This window comes from Artibeus jamaicensis, unplaced genomic scaffold (assembly GCF_021234435.1).
Source record: "Artibeus jamaicensis isolate MK-2021 breed Jamaican fruit bat unplaced genomic scaffold, CSHL_Jam_final scaffold_614, whole genome shotgun sequence".
Lineage (NCBI taxonomy): Eukaryota > Metazoa > Chordata > Mammalia > Chiroptera > Phyllostomidae > Artibeus > Artibeus jamaicensis.
In genome coordinates this window covers 6,347,508-6,374,135 of record NW_026522050.1, presented here as the reverse complement: position 1 = coordinate 6,374,135, position 26,628 = coordinate 6,347,508, and the positions used below count along the sequence as shown (strand labels likewise).

The 26,628-nt window shown below is 52.3% G+C and overlaps 1 protein-coding gene across 1 annotated transcript; it reads right to left on the bottom strand.

Moving 5' to 3' along the window:
* Positions 1-1,445: 1,445 nt before the first annotated feature.
* On the bottom strand, positions 1,446-6,825 carry LOC128626530 (proteoglycan 3-like). Its single transcript, XM_053659210.1, has 6 exons — positions 6,810-6,825; positions 6,312-6,480; positions 5,574-5,887; positions 3,217-3,348; positions 2,347-2,446; positions 1,446-1,619 (listed from the first exon to the last, which is right to left on the bottom strand). The coding sequence occupies exons 2-6, from the start codon at positions 6,370-6,372 to the stop codon at positions 1,561-1,563; spliced, it is 666 nt and encodes a 221-aa protein (XP_053515185.1). The 5' UTR covers positions 6,373-6,480; positions 6,810-6,825; the 3' UTR covers positions 1,446-1,560.
* Between the last annotated feature and the right edge of the window lie 19,803 nt (positions 6,826-26,628).

Genomic DNA, 26,628 nt, shown 5'->3' with positions numbered 1-26,628 from the left:
CGAGGCGCTCCTGGTGGGAGGTGGCTCCCTCCTGAGAAAGTGGCCCTTCCAGGGAGGCAGACCAGGACCTAGGGGGAGGGAGAAGGATTGGGGGGAAGAGCCACTCTCCTGGGAATAAGGAACATGTATCAGAAGAAGTTGGGGCCTTTGAACTCACCCAAAGGTGGCTGTGAATTGGGAAAAAAGAGCCACTGTTAGGCCAAAAAGACACAGTTACACAAGGCTGCTCTCTATCCCCTCCCATGTGGTTACCACAGGTGGGATCTCACTACTGTGAAAGGAGACAGAGAGAGAGAGAAGGGGAAGGAAGGAAGGGAGGGAGGGAGGGAGGGAGGGAGGGAGGGAGGGAGGGAGGGAGGGAGGAAGGGAGGAAGGGAGGGAGGAAATGAAAAAAAGATACCAGGCCCTGGCAAGTGTGGCTCAGTTGGTTGGCACGTTGTCCCACAGACAAAAGGCTGTCAGCCAGATTTCCCATCAGGGCACGTGACTAGGCTGTGGGTCTGGTCCCCACACCTGGGTGCACATGAGGGCAATCTGATTGATGCTTCTCTCTCTGTCTCTCTCTCATCCCAGGTGTCTCTCTTTCCCTCCCTTCCCCTCTCTAAAATCAATAAGCATGTCCCTGAGTGAGGATAAGAAAGAAAAAAAGGAAGGGAGGGAGGGAGGGAGGAAGGAAGGAAGGGCGGACTCACAGGCCCCAGACGGAGCCACCTGTGCTAAGCCCACCCAAATCGAGACTTACTACCGAACCTAACTGCAGTCTCAGCCTCTCCCAGGAATGTTACCTTTAACCAGCCAATGTGCAGCTACCTGCTCAGAACTAGTGACGTAATCCTCTTGGTAGACCACTTCCAAAGGGAGATGGCCTCACCTCAACCATCTGTTCTTTGCTACAACATTCCATCTGACCCCTTCTACCTAGAAAAGCCTTCCATTTTGTACAGCTCCTCAGAGCTCCTTTCTATTTGCTGGATGGGATGCTGCTTGATTCATGAATCCTTGAATAAAGCCAATTTCCTCTTAAAATGCACTCAGCTGAATTTTGTTTTTTTAACACTCCTCCAATTCTCCAATCAGTGACATCACCCTCCTCTTGGACAGCCGCCCCACTCCCACCACACCCCGAAGCCCACAGAGAAGCAAACAAAGCAGGAGGGCCAGTTCAGCAATGCCCACCCCATGAGAGGTGGGGAGGGGCAGGGTGGAAGCCCCCTACCACACAGCACAGGAGTCCTGGGAGAGCCACTTAATCCGGGCTCCCCCCCCAGGTGGCGCTGCAGCCAAATACCTCACGCCCTACCCCTTGACCCCACGGGGGGGGGGGGGGGTGCAACTCTACCATCTTTTACTTCCCTGAAAGTCCCACCCTGCAGGAGCGAGCTTTTCCAACCCCAGGAGCCCTCCAAGGAGCAATGAAGAGACAAGAGTCAGGAACTGCGGTGGGAAGTCTGGCTTTATGAGCAGGGGAGGCTGGAGGCCCAGCTAGGGCCCAGGGTGGGTCGGGGCAGCCAGGAGGGGTGTGGGCAGCAGGCTCCAAGGCAGGATCTCCAGATGGCTGGCTTAGGCAGCGCAGACGAAGGGCCGACGCTGGCAGCATCGGGCACGTCGCCACCTACCCCCTGGTGGTAGAGAGCACAGCTATGTCAGCTGTCCATCCTGGTGTGGCCTGAGACCCCATCCCTCCTCCTGTGTCTTTCTTGTTTCTTGCCTGTCACCACTCATCAGGACTCGTTGGCCACACATCCCCACCAGTTCCAGGCATTGGGTCTTCACACCAGAAGGCAGTGTGCTAAGTGTCTGTCTGGACCCCTAGGGAATCCTCATAACCATTCAAGAGGGCGGGTTTGCCACCAACTCCTTTCACAGGGGATGGGCCTGAGGCTCAGGAGCAGGTGGAGGGCTGGGATGGGGATGGATTGTGGCTGCCTCACTGCCCCATGCATGGCCTCTGCACTGGACTGAGCTCCCTCATATCGGGCAGCAACACCATGGAAGCTGGCACACTAACAGTCAGCCCTCCCCAGTTCTCGCATCTCTCCTTCGTCCCTCATCCACACCTTTCATTTGCTCCTGTCACTCTCATCTGCCACATCGGTGGCTTCCTCTGAGCAGATGAAGGAATGGAGCCCCCAGGCCCTGAGCCAAGCTTTGTGAGAATGGACAGCCCTGACCCAACCCACACACAGGGCACACCCTCACCCTCCAACTCAGCCCTCCTCACACACTGGACATTGGTTCTCCAGTTGGGCAAGGCTATGGGTTTGGGAAGGTGTGTTCGGGCAGCTCAAAGGGACAGTATGTAGGAGTCCATCCCTCCCCTTTACCCTGGTGCCCAGTCCCCCTCACCTCTGGTGCATAGAACTATGCAGCTGCCAACCCCACAGTTAGGCTGTCCTGCAGCCCAGTTCGAATAATTCCAGCAGCTCCTGTCAACCCAGTGAGGCCTCTGTAAGAGGTAGAAGTCCAGGAAGACAAACTCAGGGGGTTCAGAAAATGCCCACTGATATCCCTTTCTGGTACTGCTCACCCCCAGCTAGAAGCCAGAAATCCTAGACACCCACCCCTGAGGCTGTGCAGGCAATGACAACTGAGCCATCACACACAGCAGGCTTCTCAGGCTCTGCCGTGAATACAAATCTCCTGTGGGTCTTTTTAACAGGCAGATCCCGATTCAGGGTTCACAGATGGGACCCAAGGTAGTGCCTTTCTAACAAGCTTCCAGAAGATGCTAATAACTGCTTGGTCCATGGACCACACTTGAGGAGCAAATACGATGGCACTTATTTACCCACTAGGCCAGAGGCACTTGGACAGAAGAAGGACCCCATCTAGACATGAGGAAGCCATCCAGCCTGAAAGTGACCAAGCTGGGCATGGACCCTGTCTCTTGACTCCAGTGGTCTGCTGGCAAGGGTTTAACAATCAGCTCTGGGGCAAGATGAGAAGGCAGAGAGTGGGAGGAATGCTGATTTGTAACAATTGCCAATTTCCTTGGTGTGAACACACCCACCGTGGCGCATTTCATACTGCAGGCATGAAGTCCTTGATCAATGGGGTGAAATGAGATTAGTACAAACACCAGTTCTCCTGAGCCAGCACAAGCCAGCACCCACACCTGGGTCACCTCAGGTGCTGAAATGAGGCCTGAGGCTAGGCAGGTGCTCTCTTGAGGCATTCAGAGACCTTCTTGTACCTGGGAGTTGGCCCCTCACTTACCGAGCCACAGACTCTGCCTCCAATCCAGACCTGGCCTCCGTTGACTCCACTGGTGATGCACTGGAGATAATAGTTGGCAATGAAGTTGTGGATGGAGACAAGGTTGCCTCTGTAGCACCTCGAGCAGGTTGCCTACAGAAAGAAGAAGCAGGGTAGAAAATTCAGTTCTTTATCTGGTCCCAGAGTCCAGGAAGGAGCTCTGCATCCCTTGTCCAGTCAGAAATCACGGATCTTCTAGCTCCCTCATTCCCTTCTCTTGCTCTTTTATCTGTCATCAGAATCTTTTTGCAGGAAATACTTTCTAATACTTAGAAAAAATCATAGCCAACATTTATTGACAGATTCCATCAACCCAGGGACTATTGCAAATACTTTCATCTATTATTTAATTTAATAATCACAACAACTCTAACAAGTTGGTACTATATATCTCCATTGTACAAGTGAAAATACTGAAAGTCTCAGCCCCACCACCCTGCCCTGAACAGCTAATCCTCCTTGAAAGGCTGTATTTGGTGGTCAGTGGTCACACCCAGTCCTTGCAGCTGACTGGCCCAGATAAATCAGTCCCATTGACCTGCCCACAGCAATCAAGGTTGGACTACAAAGGAGGGTGTACTCAGCCCACATGAAGGACACAGCTCGAGTACCCAGCATGGACGATAGAGGAGGCTGTGCCCTAGACGCTACAGGATATCTACCACCTAGGCCACACTACCAAGACACGGATTCAAAGCACTCTCCCTAACACATAGAAACAAACACAGGTAGGCTGCCAAAATGGAGAGGAAAAGGAACATGGCCCAAATGAAAGAACAGATCAAAACTCCAGAAAGAGTGCTAAGTGAAATGGAGATGAACAATACATCACATGCAGAGTCAGAAAAATTATAGTAAAGATGCTTGAGGAACTTAGTGAGGACCTCAACAGCATAAAAAGATCCAGTCAGAAGCAGAACATACACTAGTTGAAATAAAGATCAATTTACAGGGAAATAGCACTAGAGTGCATGAAGTTGATAATCAAATCAATGATTTGGAAAAACAACCAATCAGAACAACAAAAAGAAAACTGAATCCAAAAACAATAATGATAGTATAAGCAGCCTGTGGGACAACTTCAAGAGGTCCAATACTAGCATCATAGGGGTGCCACAAGGAGAAGAGAAAGGTCAACAAATTGGAAATCTATTTTTTAAAATAATGAAAGAAAAATTCCTTAATTTGCTGAAGAAAATAGACATGAAAGTCCAGGAAGCACAGAGATTCTCACACAAGATGGATGCAAAGATACCCACTCCAAGGTACATCATAATTAACATGCCAAAAAAATAACTATAAAGCAAGAATCTTAAAAGCAGCAAGAGAACAGAAGTTAGTTACCTACAGGGGAGTTCTCATAAGACTCTCAGCTGATTTTGCAAAAGAAACTTTGCAGGCTAGAAGGGACTAGCAAAAAAATATTCAAAGTCATGAAAAGCAGGGACATACAGCCAAGATTGCTGTAACCCAGCAAAGCTATTGTTTAGAATCAAAGGGCAGAGAAAGAGCTTCCCAGGCAAGAAGAAACTACAGGAGTTTATCATCACCAGACCATCATTTTCTAAAATGTTACAGGGAAGTATTTAAGAAAAAGAAGAAGATCAAAACTATGAACAATGAAAGGCAAAAATACATATCTATCAACAATTGTATCTAAAAAACAAACTAAGAAAATAAGAACAGAATCTTTAATTTGGAGAGCATTTTCATGGTTGCCAGATGGGAAGCAGTGTGGGGAAATGGATGAAGAGGTCAGGGAATTAAATACAAATAAATAGTTACAGAATGTCCCTATGTAATAAAGTTCAACATAGGAAATGGAATAATTAAAGAACTTATATGCATGAACCATTAACTTGAACAATGGTGGGGGTATTGCCAGAGGGAGTAGGGAATGCTGGGTAGAGAGGGGCCAAGGACAAAAAATCAAGACAACTGTAAGAGCATAACCAATAAAACATAATTTTTTAAAAAACAAAGACTGAAGCTCTGAAAGCTGAAGTGACTTTCCTAGGTAACACAGCCAATAGCAGGCACAGCCAAGCTTTTACACAAGTATATCTGATACCAAAGCTTTTTGTTGAAATCTGTGATTCAAAGTGCTGTCTCCAGACCAACATAATGTCACCTGGCACTTCGTAATCAATGCAAACTCTTGGGCACCAAAACTCTATCTCCCAACCAGACCTCTAGGGACGTCTGACGCACCTGGACTTTGAGAACCACTACTCTGAATGAAGAGGGAACAGAAGTTTGAATCCACTCTCATTCTATCCTTGTGGTCCTCCTTCCACACTAGCAACAGTGACACTTACCTGAGCTACAGAAAACTGTCTCGGGGTCTGCACCAAGATGTAGCGACAGGTCTTGCACCCAGGACGGCCCACTATTTCAACTGTGTCCTCGGTCTTGGGGCACTGCAAGTCGTTGTCCAGGGCACTTGGGTCCCACTGCATGGCCTTCTCCTCCTCACAGTCATTTTGGTAGCCAGAAGCCTCCACCTGCTCTTCTTCTGACTGAATCTCCTCTTTAGTCTGGGCCAACTCTCCCTCCTGATCTCCTGAACCTTCCAGATCCTGGCTCAGGTCTGCCTGTGTGTCTTGGCTGTCCAGGTGGGGAGCATGATTCTCTGGGAAGAAGAGATAACCTACCATCAGGTGGGGTTCTGCCTTCTTCCAGCACCACGGACAGCACCACGGGGCCTTCCTAGTGCTGCTGCTGTCTGGAGCCCAGACTGGAAGGATCTCCTCCATGTTGGGTGAGGTGAGAACTCACACAGGTGCACCAGACACTGATGCTGACTGACACACGTGTGTATTTCTGGGGGTGGGGGGATATGAAGCCCTTCATCTTCACAGGTGAGTGGTTTTTACCTTGTGAACGAGCCTGACAAAAAGGTAAGGTCACAGTTCTGAGTCCAGAAGAAATCTCACCAGAGGAGAGCTGGGTCAGCTGAAGAAGGAAAGCCGTGACCCTGGCCCCAAGGCAGCCACAACAATGCAGGAAAGAGGAGGAAAGAAAAACCTGGATGAGAAGGGAAGGGGAGGACTTACCCAGATGAAAAGCAGCAACGGTCCCCAGCAGGAGAAGGGGCAGCAGCAGGGCGTGTTTCATATTTGCTCAGTCTTGTGACAGGGTCACAGCACCACGTTCCCTCCTTGAAGATGTCCTGTGTGTCTGCACAGCCCTGTCGCTTAACAGAGATGTGGCTGTTTGTTTAATCTGCTGATAAAAGGACAAAGTAGACAGCTTCTTTCTCCCCCAATAAACAGACCCTAACCTGGAGACTCAGCAAAAGGATGTGGGGGAGTCAGCTCAAGTACAAAAGTCCCCTCTACATCAGAGCTCCATCACTGTCCCTGGGACAGCACTTAGCCCAGACCCTTGTCCCTGCAGGAGCAGGTCTGCTCGGGGTCAGAGCAGCCTTCACTCACACTGGGGGAGGACTGGAAGGACAGTGGCCAGCACAGTCCTAAGGACAAGCCATATAGGCCTCTGCCCTCTCCCAAGCTGTGAACCCACCCTGCTTGGGAAACCAGGGGGCCACTCACCTTGCAAGAGTCTCCACTCTCAGTACCTCAGGCTGCTGGGCATCCAAGGCAGCCCTTATACAACAGGGCTTTTGGGGAAGTGGGAAGACCCCAGAATGATTGCCCCAGGCTGGGGTGCTGGGCAGTGGAGCTGATAAGAAGACAGTTGCTCACTGCATGTGCTCTCTGCTGGGACTACAGGGACCTGCCTCCCAGGGCCAACAGACTCATATGGGTGTCCAAACACCCAGGCACTGGAGAAGGCCCCGGACATACTTATTACTGGCACCTCAAATGTACCCCAGCCTCTCACTCTAGGAGAAGCCTGCCTCTGGTCAATATCCCAGCAAATAAAGTAGAGGACGCCAGGATGCTGAAAGACCCAGAGGGAAGGAGAAAGGGAAGGAGGAAGGGAGGGGACACAGGGAGAATGAGCCTCATTCTCAAGAGTGGTTGTCTAGACCAGGCATTTTATATGATTCCATCCCAGAATCCTACCTTCACCCTCATTCCCATGAGAATGCATGAGATCCTCACTTGACAGGTGTGAAAAATGAGATTCCGAGAGGGAAAGCCACTTTGCCAAGGAAGCACAGGAAGTGGGGGGCCTGAGATTTCTGTCTTTTTTGGCTCCCAAACCTCCCCCACCCCACCTCCCCCTTCTCCCATTCTTCCCACACCTTCCTTCTTGTCCTCCCTCTCTTTCTCTTTCTCACTCTTCTTCTCCCTCTTTTTTTGTCTTAAATGTGTGAAAACCTATGCTCTCTCTTCCATGCTATGGGTCAGGATCAAGGTTCCCGGCCTTTGCACTATTACCATCTGCAGTCAAATACGCCTTTGATGTGGGAAGCTGTCCTCTGCCCTGTAGAAAGTGTGGCAGCATCCATGGTCTTTACCCAATAGACCTCAGGGGCACCTCCACTCAGTCAATCCAATTGTCCCCCAGAGACCATTGAAAACATCTCCACACATTTCCAGATACCCTCTGGGGAGCAAAGTTGCCACACTGATGATCACTGATCTAGAATATGCCATTTTGTTCCACTTCACGGTAAATCTCTGGGCCAAGAGGCCACAGCTGGACTGGAAAGCTTCATGCAGAATCACTCACACACCCTGTGGGCAGCTGGCCACCCCTTCACCACCACTCCCCAGCTCCCACCAGCCCTCCATCACCACCAGGACCAGGACTAGGGGAAGAGATTGAGGCACACACTTCAAGTGCAAATTTTAAGAGGGCAATAAAGAATTCAGTAGTCAAGATGAATACTTTCATGCAATCTTTCTGAAAAATCAAAATACATGCAAAAAATCTGTGATGAACAAAATATCAAAAGTTGAATCAACCAAGCTCCAGACAAGGGCACTGTAGCCCCAAAACACCCCTGCAACCATGGAGTCCTGACTTTACTGGATATCTCTGCCAGGAGCTGCTGGCCTTGCCAGGGTGGGTGACTCAGCTCTGCGACATTCTCCCTGGGCAGTGCCCACTTCTTCAGACCCCAGCACAGCCCTCCAGGATCATGGCACCAGGGACAGGTGTCCCACAGGTGGAAAAGGCTTGGGCTTCTTCCTCTTCTTGCTCTTGAAGGGAACCTGCAAATGGAGAAGTATCTGAGAGGTCACTGCTGGGCCTCATTGCAGAGTAACTAACGGTCTGGGCTGTTATCTCTCTGGCCCAACGGACCAGACCCTCAGCTTATCAACCTGACATGGTTGGTGGGGGGGGGGGATTGGCCAATTCTGGGGCCCAATTCTTAGTTGGGGATTTGAAGCTTGAGGCCACCCTGGTGGAAGAAGGGGGAGAGCCAGACCCCACCCCATCGTTCTCCTCCCTCCTGGGGCCCAGACCAGGGGCACCCCATCATTCATGGTTGTGATGACGATGACCAACAGGGTCAGAGGCTCTCAAGAGCAGGCCCCACTGTGAGTTTTACACACGCTGCTTCATTTGAACAACCTGTGTTACACGTGAGCAAATGGCATCTCAGAGACTGAACAAGGTGCCCAGATCACACAGCAAGTCAGAGACAGGCCTCAGGGCAGGTCTTCCAGCTCCTCTGCCCCCTCTCACTCACCTCCCTTCTCTGCAGCCTGTCCCTTCCCCCTGTTTTCTTTGCACTCAAACCCCAGGCAAAGATACTTCAGTGGCTTTGATGACCACAGTGATGTCTGAGTTAAAACTGGAAATGACATTGTTGAAAGGCCTCCATAGACTAAACACTATATTCCATGGAGTAAGGAACACTTCCTTCCTTTCTTCCGTCCTTCCTTTTTCTTCCCTTTCTTTCCTTCTGCCTTTCTTCTCTTTCTTTCTTTCTCTTTCTTTCATGATTTGTCTTTTCTTTTTTCTTTTCCTCCCTCTCTCTCTGTATTCCTCTTTGTCTCTCTACCCTCCCCTTACATACCCAGTACTTCTTGAGCCTCCATTCTGTGCCAATTCGCGTGAAAAGCCCCAGGATACAGTGCACAAAACAGGATAGTCACTGCCCACATGGAGTTCCCAGCCTAATGGAAGACACTGATTTGTTTTTTTTTTTTAGCTTTTTTTTTAAAATAAATTTATTTATTTATTTATTTGAATTAATTATGCTGTTACAGTTGTTCTATTCCCCCCTTCATTCCCCTCCACCCTGCCCCCCCAACCCCACCATTACCCCCCTTTAGTTTATGTCCATGTGTCTCAAGTCCTTTAGGTTCTATATTTCCCATACTATTCTTGCCCCCCCATCTATTTTCTATCTACTGTCTATGCTACTTGTTTTCTGTACCTTCTCCCCCCGTCTCCTCCTCCCACTCCCCTGTTGCTAACCCTCCTTGAGATCTTCATTTCTATGTTTCCACTCCTGATCTAGCTGTCCTTTTAGTTTGCTTTCGTTTTAGGTGTGGTTGTTAATAACTGTGCGTTTGTTGTCCTTTCACTGTTCATGTTTCTTTAACTTCTTTTTCTTAGATAAGTCCCTTTAACATTTCATATAATAAGAGCTTGGTGATGATGAACTCCTTGAATTTGGTCTTATCTGAGAAGCACCTTATCTGTCCTTCCGTTCTAAATGAAAGTTTTGCTGGGTAGAGCAATCTTGGTTGTAGGTCTTTAGATTTCATGACTTGGAATATTTCTTTCCAGCCCCTTCTTGCCTGTAAGGTCTCTTTTGAGAAATCTGCTGACAGCCTGATGGGGACTCCTTTGTAGGTGATTGTCCCCTTACCTCTTGCTGCTTCCAGGATTCTTTCCTTCATTTTAATTTTGGCTAATGTAATTATGATATGCCTTGGTGTGTTTCTTCTTGAGTCCAACTTTTTTGGTACTCTCTGAGCTTCTTGGATTTCTTGGAAGTCTATTTCCTTTGCCAGATTGGGGAAATTTTCTTTTATTATTTGTTCAAATAGTTTTTCCACTGGTGGTTGTGTCTTTCCCCCCTTCTGGTACCCCTATAATTCGGATATTGGAGCGTTTATAGATGTCCTGGAGGTTCCTAAGCTTCTCCTCATTTTTCTGAATTCTTATTTCTTCATTCCTTTCTGTTTGATGATTTTTTTCTTCTTCCTTCTGGTCCACTCCATTGATTTGAGTCCCAGTTTTTTTTTTCATCTCTATGGTTTTCCTGTGGAATTCCATTCATTTCCCTTAATTTAGCCTTCATATGTTTCTCTAATTTGTGGCTATAGTCCACCAGATCTGTGAGGAAGCTGATGACCAGTGTTTTAAACTGTGCGTCTGAGAGATTTGCTATTTCTTCGTCACTTAGATTTATCTGTGGGGCTTTGAGGTCTTCCTGCGACATTTTTGGTCTGTTCTGGCCCTTTAAGTGGGAGGAGCGGCGCCTTGGGTTCCCAGGTCGCTGGGTTGTGACGCTGTATGTGGGGGCGTGGTCAGAGCGGGGAAATGGCAATGGCGCCACCGCCGCCGCCGGTCCAAGCGCTCACTCCCTCACCCGCGTGCAACCATGCAACCTCAGTCAACTCGCTGCCACCGCCTCCCCCACTGACTCCTCCGTAGTCGCTCACCCGGTGGGCCGCTCGGTTGCTCACTAGGTCCAATCCTGGGTTTGGAACCCGTGCGACTGGATTCGCGCGTCTGGATTCCGAGCCCGGGTCGACTCCTTTGTAACTCCTCACCCGACACCGGTTTCGCCCCTTACCGGTCGGGCCGAAGAATTTGTTGTTAGCGGACTTCCGAAAAGTTCAGTTTTCCGTGTTCTGGTTGTGTTTTCTGATGCTAATATTTAGTTGTCCCTCAACTTGGTTGTGTGAGGAGGCAGGCACATCCACCTTAAACCTCCATCTTGGCGGAAGTCTCCAGAAGACACTGATTTGTTAAAATCATATGTAAACTGTCTCTGTCACTAGCCTATCAGGGAGAGGTACCTGGTGCTTTGAATCCCTGTTACTAGGTTAACAGGCCAGAAGGGGAGGAAAAGAGATCCAAGGTGAGAGCAGAAGGAACTGTAGGAGTTAGCGAAGGGTTAGAAGGACACATTCAAGGCAAGGAATATAAAACCGGCTCACTTTAAATGTGATTTTGTGTTTATAATAAATATTAATAGCTGCTGTTAATTAAGGACCGACTGTGTGCTGGAACCAAGCACTTTTTATGCGGGGACTCATTTATCCTCACCACTCTCAGAGGTGGGCACCCTAACCCCCATTTCCGGTGAGAAAACATGGCACTGAGAAGCTACTCATTCAAGGGTATGCAGCCTGAGAAGGTGAGAACCGAGGTGCCCTGGCCCTCTATGCACCCCCGCCCCCGGCTCCACCAGGAACACACAGCCTGGACCCCATGATGGACAGGTCTGCACTCATGGACTGTCTGCACGGACTCCTGGGGAAGCAAAGGTGGGCACTGGAACTGAACAGGAAGATTGATGTCTTTCACTGACTTTGGCTTAAGACTGGGTAATTTTGCCTTTGAAAGTTTCCCATTCTAAACAGCACAAGTGCCACTTTTTCAGGCAGAAGCAAGCTTGGGCTAATGCTTGCAGGGTGGTTTCTGTCTTAAACCAAGGCCACAGCATGGCACCGGGAGTGAAAGGTGGGCACACCTGGCTCTGCTCCCCAGGCCACTGCAGCTGTTTCCAACGACATCTGAAGCCACATCCACCCACACACATTTCTGCCACCTGGCCTGGGTATGATGTGTAAAGTTTGTGGTGCCTTAGGTTCATTAACCCACCCAGTCCTCATAGCTTCATGATACATCCCTGTTTTTATTCCTATTTTGCAGATGAAGAAACTGGGGCACCCGAGTGCCAGAGCCTGCATGGGGAAGAGCTGGGAGTTGGTGTTGGATAGTCCAACTCCAGAGCCCAAGCTGCCTCGACCTTTTATTCCCAAAGCTTCTCTCTGGTCCTCCCCACAGTCCCGTGGTGCTTCTTACTTCTGTTTCAGGTGAAGAAACTGAGGCTGCCCAGAATTAAGGATTTCTTCAAGGTTACAGAGCTGGCTGGTGCCTGCAAAGCCCAGAGCCTTTTCTGCACCTGCTACTGGAGTCCACGTTCAGGCCTGGGAGGTGACACTGGGAGGGGCCAAGAAGCAGATGTTTATAATTAGAAAATAAGTAGTCCAACCTCCTTGCGCATGATGCCACCTGGAAAACCTGGGGTGGTGGTCCTGGTTTATCACCCTGCCTGCTGGTGAGCAGCTGTACTATAGGCAGCGACCTGCTGGGTGCCCAGAAACCACCAGACATGTCCCACATGGGACCTCCCCATGGCCAAACAAAGGACCAGAGCCTGTGCTTTGCAGCTGCGAGGCAGTGTCCTTCCCGAGGAATGCTGCAGCATGTGCTTCCTGCTGTGCCCGAGTCCCGCCCCAGGCACCTAGAATCCTCTAGCCTCTGAGGGGCTGGCAGGAAACCGGGCTCCTCAAACACCCACTGGAGCCCTTGCCCAAGCTTCCAACTTGGAAACAAGGGTCCAGGGATGCTGGGAAGCCAGCAGCTAACACCTGCAGCTAAAGAGTAAATTAACCAACAATGATCAAACTTCTAAAGTGGCTCTTTGGAAACAGCTGGCCCCCTGGACTCTATTATCTCTGATATTCTCCTGTCCACTCACCTTGGTGGCTCCCCGGGCTGTCATCTGGGACCCCTGCTCAGGCAGCAGAGGGGTCAGCAGGAGAGTGGGGCACAGTGTCCCAACTCCTATGTGAAGGGGACCCCTGGCCGGGATGGGTGGGTGGGCGATGACAAACTGGCTGTGATGTGGCCATGGGATGGATAGGTTATGAGCAGCCGTTTACAGTCACGCTTTTGGCAACTCTTGGATGACATACAGAAAAGCTACGGAATTATTTCCAGTGTCCCCTGAACATGTTCACATGACTCTGGGGGACACGTGCCAACATGTGAACCACAGTTGTTTCTCAGTGGTGGGACTTCTTTTTAACGTAGTTTTGTATTTTCTGATCTGTCTTGCGACCACCATGTGTTTCTTATGTAAGAGTGGATGTAAAGAGAAGGGAACACCTGCAGTGGACCTGACCTGAGGAGTCAGACAAACCTGAGTTTAAATACCTGCCACACAACCTGCTGGTTGCATGATCTTGGACACCATGTGCCACTCACAGCCTGACTTGCCTCATCTGCAAAGGTGGGATGAGGACCCAGACAGTCACACAAAGTCTCTAACTCATGCTGTCAGCTGTCCTTGAACCCACAGGTGCCCTCCAACTCTTAAGGTGCCCTCTGGCCCCGGGGGATGGCCCCGCCTGACAGGCAGCCTGCTGCAGAGGGGTCAGCTTTGCTCCAGCCAGTCTCTGCTGGGGCTGGCAAGTTCAACATCATCCCCACCATCATCAGCTCCGTGGCAGCCTTCACCTCTGTGGGAGTGGTGAGTTCAGCCCCTCCAGGCTGTGCCAGGCAGCCAGTCAGGGTGGGGCCCCACCTGCAGGAATGGGTGGGGAACGGACCCAGGGAAGCCCTGCTTCAGCCTAGAATGCAAAGCCCAGCCTCTTGCCAGGTCCTCAGTCCCCTCCACCACCTCGCTGCCAGGTCTGCCCTTGTGAGAACAAGCTCTCCAGTCACGGAGAGCTCACTGCCTTCACAGCAGCCTTCCCCCTGCAGGAGGCTTCACCTGCTACAAGGCTCCTGACCCTCCCCATGAGGGTGGGGGAGGAGATGTGAGGAGTTCCCAGGGACTTCTGCCCCCTCGGGCCCTCGGCTTCTTCCCCCCAGTACCCTCCCTGCATTTCCCTCTGGGGTCACCCCAGGCACTGAGGAGCTGGGTCACAGAGACATTCCCCAAAGCCCCTGGGCATTTTTCTAAGAGGAAACCTCAGTGTCTGGAGGACTGTCCCCACCCCCGACCTGCTGTGGGCCCCAGGCCAGTCCTGCCCACTCTCCCCACAGCTCAGGGCCTGCCCTGCCTCTCCTCCTTCTCCAGGGGACTGTCCTCTGTGACATCATCCTGCTCAACTTCCCTCAAGGGGGGCGGACCAGTACAAAGCCAAGAAGTTTGAGGAGGTGAGTGGGGGCCCACGAGAGGCAGTGGGACAAGGCAGGACGGGCACTGGACCCCAGGACGCTCAGTGGCTCACCTTCCGGGGGGTTTCTGAATCATTCGGTCTCAGTGCCCACTGGGGTCCAGACAAGAGGGAGTCTAGCCCACCGTGGGCTCTGTAAGGACCGTGGGGGCTCTGTGGGTCATTGCTGTCACCGTCCCCATCATGCATCCTCGCCCCTTTTCTGGGCAGGACAAATCCTGCTATGGCCTGGCTCTGGTTTCTGTTTGCCCTTGAGGTGTAGGGATGGTGTCTCGGGGTCACACAGACTGGAGTCACTTTCCTAAAAGGCAGGCTTCCAGCCCTATGCTGAGTCTGCCCAGGGGAGTCCCCACCCACAGTCTGAGCAGAACCATGCCAGCCTTCCTTCTGCAGGTGAACGAGACAACGCTGAAGGTCACTGCCTCGGCCAACCCGGTGTACCCCAGCGATCAGACCACGGAGGAGAAGCAGTCCACAGACTCGGGGGCCTACTCCATCGGCCACTAGGGCCTCAGCCCAGACCCCCCAAAGGAGGCCCCACCAGGCAAGGGGGGATGGGAGAGAGGGGGTCTCATTTCTATAGCTCACCTCAGAAGGCCACATGCCAGATGGTATCTGGACCTCCCAGTGCCACTGCTGAGACCTCAATCTCACGTCCACCCCTTGCCCACTCCTCCCTGCTTCCCAGGACCCCCCTGAGCAGCAGCCCCTGAGTCTTCCTCCTTCTAAAGGGTAGACAGAATAACAGTAAAACCAAAAGGCCACAAGGACCTACCAAGTGCCAGGCACTTCACACACATTATCTCATTTAATCCTTAGAATACTCCTATGAGGTAGATATTAGGCTCCCTGTTTTGAACATAAACTGAAACTCAGAGAGACTGAGTCAGTTGCCCAAAACCACACAGCCAGGCTGCAAGAGAGCTGGGATTTCAACCCAGGTCTGTCCAACTCCATTGCTCACACCCTACAAGAGAAGGGTGAACTCCCAAGGGTGTCCACCCTGCTGCCTCAGCCTCTCCACCCTGACCATGACTAGGTTCAGTGTAATGAAGAGGAAGCCCCATGCTGGCCCCAGGAACTCAGGCCCTCTTTTAGGGGAGACCAGTGAGACAGTAGTGTGGGATCTCTTTCTCTGAATCAGCTGGGTGGTCCCCACACCAGAAGGAAGGGGGAGGCGAGACTGCCAGTGGACGCCCCTAACCTCACCCCACAGCTGCTCCCCCAGAGCAGGGCAGGGCATTCTTGCCCTCTCTCTGGGGCCCCCACACACCCACACACAGCCAGGCCCCATTCCCACAGGAGGCAGACTCGGCCATCCAGGGTGGGGGTGTGATTCCCAGACCAGAGGCCCTGGGCTGGGAGGCCAGTTGTCCTCCTTACAATACTGCTGACAAAGCCCCAGTGCCCATGAGCTGGACAGCTGGACAGCCAGGCTGTCCCAATGGCATCCTACTAAGGTGGTCAGTCATCTAACATCAGAAACTAGAGAGTATCAGAAGCCACCTTGTCTGGCTGTCCTGTTTACAGATGAGTGAACCGAGGCCAGAGAGGGACTATGACCATCTCACAGTTAGTGTCCTGGTGCTCAGGAGAGGGGACAGGACAGGACGCTGGAAGGGCTGTGAGGACACAGCATGTCCTCCCCTGCCCCCATTTCCCTTTTCCTGGAGCCTGAAGCATAGAAAATTCGGGGCATCTTTTCACATAAAATTAGGTGTTAGAAGGGGCCGGTGCCAGTGAGGAGCCCTGGATATGTTCCACCAGCGTCCTGGGGAATCTGCCTCTGGAAAGGATGGAGGGTGGGCATAACCACGAGGTCTCAGCAGAAACACTCTGAACGGTGGGTTGGGGGGCTGCTTTGGGAGTGATTTAGGAGGATCAAGCTGTGCACTGGCAAAGGCCCCACCCCACCTCAGGGGGAAAAGGGGTAAGATTCCACCACAGGAGGCCCATTGCCCCGGCCCCCGCTCCAGCCCCAGCCCCAGCCCCAGCCCTTGCCTCAGGATCATGAGATAACACCTCCCCAGGGGCAGCCATGTCTAGAGATGTTGTTGGCAGAAACATCAGTAAAGGCGGCACCGTGTTCCCCACCACAGACCCACAGGCCTTCTCAGTGCACCCAGCTCTCAGGAGGCTGGGCTGAGGCTCGGGACACAGGGATGTGCTCAGAAGGGGGGCCAGGCAGCAGTGTCCTGGAGGAACCCCCTCCCTCAGCTGCCCCCTTTCCTCCAGGCCAGCCTGGTCCACCTGCAGGCACATTGGCAGCTGGTGAGCTGCCAGCAGGTGTGTGAGCCCATGAGCATGAGCCTGATGCTGTCCTCCCCACAGCTGAACCAGTTACTGCTTCTGCCTGCTGGGCTGAGGCTCATACCTGGAGGAACAACTGCAGCTAACTCCACTCTGCTGCCTCAACGTGTCCCCAGCACAATCACCAATGTAATCACACACCATGAGGCTGGGGCCTGTTACTAATGCTGTTTAGTAGGAAAAGAAACTTACAATATAAGGGACCCATGCTCATTCCTAACACTGTGTGGCATCCATAAATACCCAGCATAGAAAACTAACATTTAGTGAGAACTTGCCATGGCCAAGCCACGGGCTAGACACGTTACAGGGTTGGTCTCACCCAACCCTCATGTTACAGAGGAGGCACTTTGTAGGGTGAAGACCTGGAACTGGGACTCTGTCCCAGAGCTTTGTGACTCCCGGTCTGGGGTCTGGACCTCAGTGCTCCATCTGCTGGGAAAAACTAAGAAATTTGTTGGCAGCTTCTTCTCCCTAAGTCAGGCTAAACCAGGTTTCGCTGCAGTGACAAGGAAATCGCAACATCTCAAGGTTTAATGTGACAAAGTAGGTCAGGCCACCCTTCATCTGGTAGTTCATGCCACCAAGCCACACAGACTCCTAGGTCACTGTGGCGGGGACAGTGAGAGGGCTGGGCTGTAGGGGAGCATTTAAAGGCCAGGCCTGGAGGGACTTGCATCTCGTCCAGCCAAATGTCACCGGCCGCACACAGGAGCATGGAGCAGAGCCCAGCTTCACTGCAAGGAGTACCGGGAAGTAGAGTCTCCCGGGGTTGCCATGCAGAGACTATGATGTGCATAGCACTCCCTGCCTCGTCACCGCCTTTTACTGGCTTTTCTTCTCACAACCCACCCCCGTACCCACCAACGGTTCCATATACACCTCCCTCCTGTGTCCCTTCTCATAAAACCTTGTTCTCAGCAAGTAGCCACTCAGTCTCCCAGAGCTATTAATAAATAACACACTTAAACTCTGGCTGGTGTGGCTCAGTGGATGGAGTGATGGCCTGTGAACCAAATGATCACCAGTTTGATTCCCAGTTAGGGCACATGCCAGCCTTGTGGGCCAGTACCCCAGTAGGGGGATGCACAAGAGGCAACCATACATTGATGTTTCTCTCCCTTCTCTTTCTCCCTCCCATCTCTAAAAATAAAAGAAATAAAATCTTTAGAAAAAATAAATAACACATTCAAGAGCTTCTCCTAAGAGTGTTTGCTTTTCAATCAAGGGTTATTCAACACTGAAAGGCCTTAAACATCCAAAGGAATGAATATGTAATGGTTGAAGTTGAGGCCCATAACAACGGTACCAGATATTTGAGAGACATCCACCCTGTTCCCTCAGACATACCTCAGACTGAAGGGGTCTGAGCCACCTCCTGCCTTCCCCTCCCTCCCTGTGCCACTGGTCTTGCTGGCAGGATACCAGACTCCAGGCACTGGCTGAAGCCCATTTTCTATCAAGGACATAAGTGGAGGCTGATAAAGGGGAGCTTACCCTTCACTTGAATTACCAGTCCCAGAGCTACGTATGTAGGGCTTCCCGTACAGTGTATCCTTCCCACCGCCCCACAGCCAGGTTCTGCTGTCCTTTTAGAGGCAGAGCATGGAGAATTAGCTGTGATGGTCCTCAATGCAGGGACCTGAGGGTGAGGGCAGACCCCCCCAGCAGCTCCCCTTCCATGCCACTGGGGAGACTGGCACGCTGTGACTAGGAGCTTCTGGACCCAATCTCCCACCAAGGCAGAAGGACAGACCCCTCTACACAGGACAGGTCTCCACCTGGAGAAAGCCCCTGAGGCCCAGCGCTGGGGAGGCCCATCACCCTGCTGCCAGAGGCCCGCTCATGTTCAAGAGGCTCATCCTGCTGCTCCTTCACCACCTCTGTCCCTGGGCTGCCCCTATCTCGTCCTGCTGCATCACCTCAGCATCTTTAGAAACAAAGCATGCCTGTCTTTCGTTCCTGTTTGCTCTTTTTATTCCTGAAACTCCACAGCCCATCAGATGCCCTATGGATGCACACACATGCACACTGAAACACAGGCCTGTACACAGGTGTGCTGAGGCACACACTGGCATGAATGCAAATACACTGGACAAAGACACACAGGTACACACAGACGCACAACGCAGAGGTTCAGGAGTGTAAGGGTGCGAAGCCACACAGAGATGCACATGCACAGAGGTACATGGACACACGGGCCTATCCACAGCTAACCAGGAATGGATACAATGTACACACGCCCAAGCAACACACAGACACACAGCGTCACACAGGTCATGCACATACACAGATAGATTCCCACATACACAGACATACACAGGTATACCAAGATGACTTGTGACACACCACGATACATATGCATGCATGTGCGCATGAGCACCCACAGAAATACTTGTACACCTTCCCTGATCCCCATGTAGAACTACAACCCAGGGCTCTCTGCCCTCTGAAAACCCAGTGTCAGGGCAAGCTTCCTGCTCCACCAACTCCACGTCCTACCTGGACCCCAGCACCCCACCTGGAACAAAGAGCAGCCACAGCCTTCTGTCTCAGGGTCCCTAGGGTCTGAGAAAGTGGCAGGAGGGGCAGAAGTGCAGGCATGGGCTACAGAACTGGGGTGGGACCCACAGTGCTACCAGACGCCCTGATGTGAGCCCCGAGGTGCTCCTGGTGGGAGGTGGCTCCCTCCTGAGAAAGTGGCCCCTCCAGGGAGGCAGACCAGGACCTAGGGGGAGGGAGAAGGATTGGGGGGAAGAGCCACTCTCCTGGGAATAAGGGAACATGTATCAGAAGAAGTTGGGGCCTTTGAACTCACCCAAAGGTGGCTGTGAATTGGGAAAAAAGAGCCACTGTTAGGCCAAAAAGACACAGTTACACAAGGCTGCTCTCTATCCCCTCCCATGTGGTTACCACAGGTGGGATCTCACTACTGTGAAAGGAGACAGAGAGAGAGAGAAGGGGAAGGAAGGAAGGAAGGAAGGAAGGAAGGAAGGAAGGAAGGAAGGAAGGAAGGAAGGAAGGAAGGAAGGAAGGAAGGAAGGAAATGAAAAAAAGATACCAGGCCCTGTCAAGTGTGGCTCAGTTGGTTGGCAGGTTGTCCCACAGACAAAAGGCTGTCAGCCAGACTTCCCATCAGGGCACGTGACTAGGCTGTGGGTCTGGTCCCCACACCTGGGTGCACACGAGGGCAATCTGATTGATGCTACTCTCTCTGTCTCTCTCTCATCCCAGGTGTCTCTCTTTCCCTCCCTTCCCCTCTCTAAAATCAATAAGCATGTCCCTGAGTGAGGATAAGAAAGAAAAAAAGGAAGGGAGGGAGGGAGGGAGGAAGGAAGGGCGGACTCACAGGCCCCAGACGGAGCCACCTGTGCTAAGCCCACCCAAATCGAGACTTACTACTGAACCTAACTGCAGTCTCAGCCTCTCCCAGGAATGTTACCTTTAACCAGCCAATGTGCAGCTACCTGGTCAGAACTAGTGACGTAATCCTCTTGGTAGACCACTTCCAAAGGGAGATGGCCTCACCTCAACCACCTCTTCTTTGCTACAACATTCCATCTGACCCCTTCTACCTAGAAAAGCCTTCCATTTTGTACAGCTCCTCAGAGCTCCTTTCTATTTGCTGGATGGGATGCTGCTTGATTCATGAATCCTTGAATAAAGCCAATTTCCTCTTAAAATGCACTCAGCTGAATTTTGTTTTTTTAACACTCCTCCAATTCTCCAATCAGTGACATCACCCTCCTCTTGGACAGCCGCCCCACTCCCACCCCACCCCGAAGGCCACAGAGAAGCAAACAAAGCAGGAGGGCCAGTTCAGCAATGCCCACCCCATGAGAGGTGGGGAGGGGCAGGGTGGAAGCCCCCTACCACACAGCACAGGAGTCCTGGGAGAGCCACCTAATTCGTGCTCCGCCCCCAGGTGGCGCTGCAGCCAAACACCTCACGCCCTACCCCTTGAACCCGGGGGGGGGGGGGGGGGGGGGTGCAACTCTACCATCTTTTACTTCCCTCAAAGTCCCACCCTGCAGGAGCGAGCTTTTCCAACCCCAGGAGCCCTCCAAGGAGCAATGAAGAGACAAGAGTCAGGACTGCAGTGGGAAGTCTGGCTTTATGAGCAGGGGAGGCTGGAGGCCCAGCTAGGGCCCAGGGTGGGTCGGGGCAGCCAGGAGGGGTGTGGGCAGCAGGCTCCAAGGCAGGATCTCCAGATGGCTGGCTTAGGCAGCGCAGACGAAGGGCAGAGGCTGGCAGCATTGGGCTCGTTGCCACTGACCCCCTGGTGGTAGAGAGCACAGCTATGTCAGCTGTCCATCCTGGTGTGGCCTGAGACCCCATCCCTCCTCCTGTGTCTTTCTTGTTTCTTGCCTGTCACCACTCATCAGGACTCGTTGGCCACACATCCCCACAAGTTCCAGGCATTGGGTCTTCACACCAGAAGGCAGTGTGCTAAGTGTCTGTCTGGACCCCTAGGGAATCCTCATAACCATTCAAGAGGGCGGGTCAGTCCCCAACCCCTTTCACAGGGGAGGGGCCTGAGGCTCAGGAGCAGGTGGAGGGCTGGGATGGGGATGGATTGTGGCTGCCTCACTGCCCCATGCATGGCCTCTGCACTGGACTGAGCTCCCTCATATCGGGCAGCAACGCCATGGAAGCTGGCACACTAACAGTCAGCCCTCCCCAGTTCCCGCATCTCTCCTTCGTCCCTCATCCACACCTTTCATTTGCACCTGTCACTCTCATCTGCCACATCGGTAGCTTCCTCTAAGCAGATGAAGGAATGGAGCCCCCAGGCCCTAAACCCAGCTTTGTGAGAATGGACAGCCCTGACCCAACCCACACACAGGGCACACCCTCACCCTCCAACTCAGCCCTCCTCACACACTGGACATTGGTTCTCCAGTTGGGCAAGGCTATGGGTTTGGGAAGGTGTGTTCGGGCAGCTCAAAGGGACAGTATGTAGGAGTCCATCCCTCCCCTTTACCCTGGTGCCCAGTCCCCCTCACCTCTGGTGCATAGAACTATGCAGCTGCCAACCCCACAGTTAGGCTGTCCTGCAGCCCAGTTCGAATAATTCCAGCAGCTCCTGTCAACCCAGTGAGGCCTCTGTAAGAGGTAGAAGTCCAGGAAGACAAAATCAGGGGGTTCAGAAAATGCCCACTGATATCCATTCTGGTACTGCTCACCCAGCTAGAAGCCAGAAATCCTAGACACCCACCCCTGAGGCTGTGCAGGCAATGACAACTGAGCCATCACACACAGCAGGCTTCTCAGGCTCTGCCGTGAATACAAATCTCCTGTGACAGACTAAACACTACGTTCCATGGAGGCTTTGACATCCATTAACTTTCCTTTTTTAAAAGATTTTATTTATTTATTTTTAGAGACACGGGAAGGGAAATAGTAAGAGAGGGAGAGAAACATCAATATGTGGTTGCTTCTAGCACACCCCCACTGGGGAACTGGCCTGCAACCCAGGCATGTGCCTTCACTGGGAAGCAAACAGGTGACCCTCTGGTTTCCAAGCCCGCACTCAAACTGCTGAGCTACGCCAGCCAGGACAACCTTCTTAATCTTTACAATCATCCTACGAATTGGGTATTGCCATCACTCGTCTGCTACTGACCCATGAAGCTCAGAGAGGTTAAATGACTTGCCCGAGTTCATACAATTAGAAAGCAATGGCCTGTCTAACCCTAGTCTGACTCCTAGGAACTTGCTTCTTTGATTTGTCCCACAGTCCACATTACCCCCAGGCAAGACTGCCGATGCACGATGCCGAGGTTTTCAGCATCTGTGAACCACAGACTATCTTGCTTACTCTTTGTGATTATGTTCACAGGGGTTCCAAACTCTGTTTCAGGTGAGGAAACTGAGGCTGCCCAGAATTAAGGGTTTCTTCAAGGTTACAGAGCTGGCTGGTGCCTGCAAAGCCCAGAGCCTTTTCCACACCTGCTACTGGAGTCCACGTTCAGGCCTGGGAGGTGACACTGGGAGGGGCCAAGAAGCAGATGTTTATAATTAGAAAATAAGTAGTCCAACCTCTCTTTTCCATGTGCCACCTGGAAAACCTGGGGTGGTGGTCCTGGTTAATCACCCTGCCTGCTGGTGAGCAGCTGTACTATAGGCAGCGACCTGCTGGGTGCCCAGAAACCACCAGACATGTCCCACATGGGACCTCCCCATGGCCAAACAAAGGACCAGAGCCTGTGCTTTGCAGCTGCATGGCAGTGTCCTTCCCGAAAAATGCTGCAGCATGTGCTTCCTGCTGTGCCCGAGTCCCGCCCCAGGCACCTAGAATCCTCTAGCCTCTGAGGGGCTGGCAGGAAACCGGGCTCCTCAAACACCTACTGGAGCCCTTGCCCAAGCTTCCAACTTGGAAACAAGGGTCCAGGGACGCTGGGAAGCCAGCAGCTACACCTGCAGCTAAAGAGTAAATTAACCAACAATGATCAAACTTCTAAAGTGGCTCTTTGGAAACAGCTGGCCCCCTGGACTCTATTATCTCTGATATTCTCCTGTCCACTCACCTTGGTGGCTCCCCCGGGCTGTCATCTGGGACCCCTGCTCAGGCAGCAGAGGGGTCAGCAGGAGAGTGGGGCACAGTGTCCCAACTCCTATGTGAAGGGGACTCCTGGCCAGGATGGGTGGGTGGGCGATGACAAACTGGCTGTGATGTGGCCATGGGATGGGTTATGAGCAGCCGATTACAGTCATGCTTTTGGCAACTCTTGGATGACATACAGAAAAGCTACAGAATTATTTCCAGTGTCCCCTGAACATGTTCACATGACTCTGGGGGACACGTGCCAACATGTGAACCACAGTTGTTTCTCAGTGGTGGGACTTCTTTTTCACGTAGTTCTGTATTTTCTGATCTGTCTTGCGACCACCATGTGTTTCTTACGTAAGAGTGGATGTAAAGAGAAGGGAACACCTGCAGTGGACCTGACCTGAGGAGTCAGACAAACCTGAGTTTAAATACCTGCCACACAACCTGCTGGTTGCATGATCTTGGACACCATGTGCCACTCACAGCCTGACTTGCCCCATCTGCAAAGGTGGGATGAGGACCCAGACAGTCACACAAAGTCCCTAACTCATGCCATCAGCTGTCCTTGAAACCACAGGTGCCCTCCAACTCTTAAGGTGCCCTCTGGCCCCCGGGGATGGCCCCGCCTGACAGGCAGCCTGCTGCAGAGGGGTCAGCTTTGCTCCAGCCAGTCTCTGCTGGGGCTGGTAGGGGAGAGGACGGTTGTGCTGGGAGCCTGTTGCAGAGGGAGATCAAAACTTGTGAAACTCCTGGTTGCGTCCTTCCTCCTTTGAAAGAGCAGTTGGTCCCAACTGTGGAAGAGGCTGCAAGAGGCAGGCCCTCCAGACTGTGCATGTGGGCTGCTGCTCTCTTCCCTTTACTCGTCTTGGCCAGAAATCCCCTCTGACAGGGTGTGTGTTCCCTGTCCTTCCTGAGGAATCCAGGCACCTTCTTTATTTTCAGTAACATCTCTATTGAGATACAACCCACATACCGCACAAGTCACCCGTTTAAAGTGTTAATTCGGTGGGTTTTAGTATATTTCAGAATTGTATGACTGCTATCAACTTTAGAAAATTGTCATCTTGCTGAAAAAGAAGCCCCTTCCCCATTAGCCCTCATTACCTGCTGCCTCAGGCCCAGGAAACCCCTAACCTGCCTTTTGCCTCTAGAGGTGCCTACTCAGGACTTTTCACAAGCAAAGGCAATCATCCCATGTGTGCTGTCTTGTGACCGGCTTCTGTCATTCATCTTGTGTCAGTGCTCCATTACCTTTGTATTGCTGCCTACTGCTCCCCTGTGTGCATGGACCACATTCTGGTTCTCCATCCGCCACTTGGTGGACATTCAGCATCTTTTCTAAATTTAATATACTAAGTGCAATGACAGCTGTGACCTGCTGAGTACCTACCACGTGTAGGTACTGGGCCTAATTTCTAACTCTTACAACGGTCCTGACAAAGAAACTGCCATGTACAGGTGAAGTGGCCCGTGCAAGGTCACGCTGGTGATGGGGTAGGATGGTGAAAGGGTTGGTCTGGTTCCTCCCTGTTCTTCCCCCAACCCCACGCCTCGCTGCCTGCCACCCCAGGCCCTCTGCTCCCTGCTTCCACGTGGCTCTGAGGCCGGAACAGGAATCGCCTTGCCCAGTGACTATTATTGAACAAGCCCCAGCTTGTGCCACTCGGGTGGCAAGCACACATCAGTCACTGAGCCGGACCCCAGTGCTGCCTCCTGGACCTGGCTGTCCAGGTTAGGAGAGGGTGCCATCCGAGCAGGCAGATGCTGTCACCAGGAAGGTTGTGAACGAGTGCTGTGAACTCGGAGCTGCTGGAGAGCCTAAGATCGGATTTCTTAAGAGGAGATGGCCACCCCTGGGGACCAGGCAGGTGCCCCTAGCAGAGGTGGGGCAAGCGCCCAGTGCAGGGGAACTGTGTGTGTTCACAGACCCAGAGACCAGGCCCTGGGCCCCTGGGGCTGATGAGTTCTGTCCCCCTGGAGATGGCAGGTGCAGGGGGCTGGGAAGAGAAAGGGGGTGGCCTCACATTGTTAAGAGCCATGAATGTCAGGCCAGGATCTAGACTCTTTGTTGGGCAGCAGGGAGCCTTCTTGAAGACAAAACATGAACGTTTTTGAGCAAGATTAGATGAAAGACATCCATTAGCACTCTGGTGTCTGTCTTCAGATCCAGGGTCCTAGACCCTTGGAAATCACCCTTTGGCAGTTCAGAGAACAGGTGGCTTCAGACCCTGTGCATCTCATATTCCCAGGATTAGGACCACAACTGACCCATTGTAGGGACTCAGTAAACATTTGCTGAACAACTAACAATGAATGAATGAATGCACCTCCCCTTCACTGTCTTATCCCAGCCCCTCTCCTGCCTGATTGGAATGTAACACCTCATGTGTTCCAGGCTCCCCCGCCTCACCCAGCCACCATCTCCCTCCCTCCTGATCCCGCAGCTCCTCCCTCTCTTCTGCCCTCTCCTCTCTGGCCATGCATAAATGAAGGAACACTCCTGTGATCCTGCCACGTGCTAAGCAGTAGCAATTACTTAAATTCTCACCAGTGCCCTCAGAGATAGAAATGAACTGAACTTCCCAGGTGAGGGAATTGTGAGTCAGAGTGGCGAGGGGACTGGCCTGTCTGCAGAGCGGCAGAAGTAAGACTCATGCAGGGACTTTCCGATTCCACCCAGTGCTCCCAGCGGGAGGGTGCCATGTGGAGGTGGGGGCTGGGGGGAGGAGGAAGAGGAGGCAAAGGAAGAGATTCCCAGGGAGAAGGGATCTCAAGCCCTGTCCCAGGACCAGCGGGTGGCCCCAGGCTCAGGGTTTCTGTCCCACCTCTGGGTTCAGCTGCCAAACCAGAATGCTGCAGCCAGACTCCTCCACCGCCATTTGAGTGTTCAGCCCCCCAAGCGGGGGCACCGGGCAGGTTCACACATGCATGCACGCCCATGCACACACACGTACCCACAGTTCCAAAGCCCGGAGAGGCAGAGCACTGGTTGCCTTAGGCAGAGATGCTTTATTTATCTCAAAATTATCCCCCAGAGAAATTTTTTACTTAACACCCAAAATAAGTAATCACCACCCCCTTTCTGGAGATGAAAATAGGCCCAAAAGTCTTCATCAGAAATCCTTCAATCAAGCAGGCCAGCTGGCTCCCAAGGCCCTTTGGGTGGCCTGACCCTGTCAGTGTTCCCCAAGTCTTCTAGGGCATTAGAAAGAGCCTTCAGCTCCAGAACCCTCCCATTTTACAGATGGGAAAATTGATGATCAGACCAGACAAGGTCTGCATAGGGTCACCCAGCATCAGGGACAGAGCTGGGCCTTAGGCCCAGGGACCCCACCCCCACCCTGTCCGCTCCTCTTTCTCCCCCACCTCATTGCTGCCCTCCACCAAGGCTGTGCCTTTGAGGGCAAGCTGGGCACCACCTCTGGATGCCAAGTGGCATGGCCAAGGCCATGACGACCTTACTCTTCACGTGGAAAGTCATCCCAGCAGCAC

Bases quoted from the DNA above. Each gene is read 5' to 3' on its own strand.
- LOC128626530 (XM_053659210.1), bottom strand. From the start codon at position 6,372: ATGAAACACGCCCTGCTGCTGCCCCTTCTCCTGCTGGGGACCGTTGCT. The intron at 5,888-6,311 runs GTAAGTCCTCCC...TCTTCTTCCCAG, and splicing joins CGTTGCTGCTTTTCATCTGG to AGAATCATGCTCCCCACCTG. The intron at 1,620-2,346 runs GTGAGGGGGACT...CTCTACCACCAG, and splicing joins CATAGTTCTATGCACCAGAG to GGGGTAGGTGGCGACGTGCC.